At 49.2% G+C, this 3,169-nt stretch overlaps 2 protein-coding genes across 2 annotated transcripts in view; one reads left to right on the forward strand and one right to left on the reverse strand.

Annotated features, from left to right (window-relative positions):
* Nucleotides 1-1,941, reverse strand: part of BDR25DRAFT_286160 (TPR-like protein) — a gene marked incomplete at its 3' end in the record, with an annotated part of 3,844 nt that extends 1,903 nt beyond the window's left edge. Inside the window, exons 1-5 of the mRNA XM_033688230.1 lie at nt 1,829-1,941; nt 1,734-1,760; nt 1,226-1,626; nt 936-1,168; nt 1-883 (exon numbers count right to left, since the gene is read on the reverse strand). The exon at nt 1-883 is cut by the window's left edge and continues 3 nt beyond it. Of these exons, the coding sequence (XP_033547709.1) occupies nt 1-883; nt 936-1,168; nt 1,226-1,626; nt 1,734-1,760; nt 1,829-1,846 (1,562 nt within the window). The 5' untranslated portion in view covers nt 1,847-1,941. The remainder of the gene's footprint in view (nt 884-935; nt 1,169-1,225; nt 1,627-1,733; nt 1,761-1,828) is intronic.
* Nucleotides 1,942-2,109: 168 nt separating this feature from the next.
* Nucleotides 2,110-2,943, forward strand: BDR25DRAFT_393545 (uncharacterized protein; the record flags this gene model as incomplete). The annotated part of the gene is made up of 4 exons (XM_033698263.1): nt 2,110-2,163; nt 2,230-2,367; nt 2,398-2,550; nt 2,611-2,943. 4 exons carry the CDS (start codon nt 2,110-2,112, stop codon nt 2,941-2,943), a joined length of 678 nt encoding a protein of 225 aa, XP_033547710.1.
* Nucleotides 2,944-3,169: the final 226 nt, after the last annotated feature.

Genomic DNA, 3,169 nt, shown 5'->3' on the forward strand with positions numbered 1-3,169 from the left:
GGATGCTCCTCCCCAAGGACCCTCTTGAACGTCTCCATCACTTGCACCTCCAGCTCCTCAGCCTCCTTCCACCGCCCTTGGTTCCTATATGTTGACGCCAGGTTGCCCATGCTGCGCAGCGTGTCTGAATGCTCATCCCCAAGCACCCTTTTTCTCATTTCCGTCACTTGCACCTCTAGCTCTTCAGCCTTCTTCCACCGCCCTTGGTTCCTGCTCGTCGACGCCAGGTTGCCCATGCTGCTTAGCGTGGAAGGATGCTCACTCCCTAGAATAGCTCTTCTAAACTCAAACGTCTGTCGGTGCAGTTTCTCAGCCTTAGGATAGAGCCCTTGAAGGACTAAAACTTCCCCAAGCAGTTCCAGGGCATCAAGCGTGTCAACCTCGTCGTTACCGCCCACTGTTCGGCGACCTTCCACCAATCTGCGAATCACTTCTTCAGCTGACTTGTATCTTCCTTGATCCATGAGCACGTTCCCTAGCTTAGATAGTATGCCCAGGGTCTCGGAGTGGTTAAGCCCGAATAAAGTCTCTGCCCTAGACAGTTCTTCTCGCAGATGCTCTTCGTCCGTCTGTTTGTACCGAGCATGCAGAAAACCAGCCGCAGTATCTAATTGACCTTTATAGCCGCCTGGAATAAGGACTGAGCCTAGAAGGAAGCTTGGAAGAGATCGATAGGTAGGAGCCGGACTTTGCCCAGTGAAAGTGCTGCTCTGCGGCCGAATTATGCTAGCGATTGAAGGTGCAGGAGAGGACTTCTGTGGGTTCGGGGTGATGGAGATACTGTCTCCTGATGAAAGGACAGGAGTCGCTGCTGAAAATGCGGGACTCCGGGCCGGAGAACCGCGCTCGGAAATAGTTCGACAGTTCACAGGGGACGGGGTGGCTTCGGCATGTTAGTATCGTATGTAGATGGTATCTTTTACAAAGTAACTTACATGCCGGGGGATCAGGGGTGTACAAGAAGCTTTCAGGGACGTTATTCCGCTTCATCCATCGGTCGATCTTCTGCGTCTCCACTGCATTGCCCCTAACGGTAAAGACCAGCTCCTCTTTGTTGACCTCCACGAGTCTCCTTCGCTGCCGTTTCCGGACAATTGCTTCCATCTCCTCTGGCTTGATGTTTTTGTCCTTACCCCATTGGGTTATGCGTGTTCGATATTGACGTAGCCTGAACCATAATTGTATCAGCACATGAGCGCATCTTGCTCTGAAAACAGTGACCTACTCAGCACTGAAGCCAAACTCGTTCTCTATCTTCTTCTTAACTTCTTTCAGGGATAGTCCTTGTGTAACATGGAGCTCGATGATGCGACCTTTGTACGGCTCCCAGTCCTCGGCGCGCAGTGTTGGAGCCTTCCTCTTTCGTGACCGGCTTGGCGGACCCAGGAAACTTGCAGGTATATTCTGTATATTGCTTTCCGAAGCTATTGGAGCTAGATCCACGGAACATGGCGCATGGCTTCCGCCAGTTGTAATCTGCCCTTCTATGGGCCCATCGAGCCACGCGTAGCTGCTGCGGAGCTCGTAAGTTTGCAACGAGGCGCTGTGACTCGCTAGAGGATATGAAAAATCGGCATCGCGGAAAGCAGGCAAGATGAGACTCGAGCGGTGCGTGTTGTTTCTCTCCTAAGCTGTCTGTTAGCAAAATAAACATGTTCTTCGTTGGGAAGCCTTGGCTCTACGTCAAAGCGACGCTGGTGTGGTAGAGAATGGCTAAGTGAAATCATATATACCGTTAGTGATGACATTCCCATACACCTCTAATGGTATGTGCAATATGTAACTTAGATTCTAGTTAACTCACTCTCCCTAGGTTGTTTTATCTTACCACTAAGAATCTTCTCATTATAGGCTCCACTGCCAAATATGTGGCCTTATCGAAAGGCGGCCCAATCTTTTAAATCTTAAGCGTGTTGAGAGGGGACCAAAGGTTCTGACGGCACAAATGATTGCGCAAATGGAGCTTGGATCCTGATGATGGTGTTTTTCAGCCTTGAACCAAGAGACTCACCGAAAGCGGAGCTGAGTTTTACCGATTGGTCCGGACAAAAGTACTAATCCTTGGCAGCGCTACGCCCCATTTCATGCAAAAGTACTATTTCTTAGCGAATGCATCAGTTGGTGGAAGAGCAAAAGTACTATTGCTTAGCGGACATTGAGTTGGTTGAAGAGCAAAAGTACAATTCTAATTGACGCCACGGCTACAAAGACCCTCGCCCGCCCACCCAGAAGGTCCAAATATTTTGCGCCCTTTCGCAGCCTCTCTCATGCTGTATCCTCACAACTCCGTTTCATCAACACTCAACCTTCATCTCAGTCAGCAATGACTCTGAACTGTTACCACAGCTCAACCCCTTTTATGCTTTTGTTATCTTTATTCTCTGCCCCATTCCTCAGTTACATTTTGAGCCTCTGACAAGGGATCCACGGCCAACTCATACGGTACCAGAATGGCGTCATTCACATGCAGCGGTAAAACGTTTCTCGTGCGGCGTCTCCCTAAACAGACGTAGTAACGTTAGCTTCTTCGTTAGTATTTCTTCCAGCCACGTCACAATTTAATTTAATGGCAAATAAACTAGCCCAACAGGAAAACGGATACTCCAACAGCAAGCAATGATCAACCGAGACACCGCTGAGCGCCTTACCACACAGATATATTTTGTTTCCAGAAGAATATTACAACCCAAACCATTAGGGATAGATGCGTTCTCGTTTGGCCGCCTAAGGAAATTCGCGCTTACCAGTCGTTACTCTACGAATCTTGCGGATGCAACCATTACATATTCGTCTGGTGGTCCTATATCTGTACTCGAGAGGCATATATCCGAGCAGCGTAACAAGGACACCTACAATGCCCACAATAGTTCCGTTGGATATATCGGATTTCTCTGGGAATATTTCATGGATGGTATCTGGGACAACTCGTCTCAGCGGCTATGACTATGTTGGGACTATCTCTGTCAACGTTGGCTTACCATTGCCAGGCTGAGTCATCGTTCCTATCGAAGCCGGTCTCTCCAATATCAAAGACTGGCAACAATATGCTAGGCCCCTACTCTCGGTCGTGTAACTGTGGGCCTCGGCTCTTTCTTCTAGCGCCCGCCCACCGAGTCGTCACTCTACAATAAGGCGGATTATAAACTTATTGACGCGGCAGTGGAAGTTG

Source organism: Lindgomyces ingoldianus, assembly GCF_010093535.1.
Source record: "Lindgomyces ingoldianus strain ATCC 200398 unplaced genomic scaffold BDR25scaffold_15, whole genome shotgun sequence".
NCBI classification, from domain to species: domain Eukaryota; kingdom Fungi; phylum Ascomycota; class Dothideomycetes; order Pleosporales; family Lindgomycetaceae; genus Lindgomyces; species Lindgomyces ingoldianus.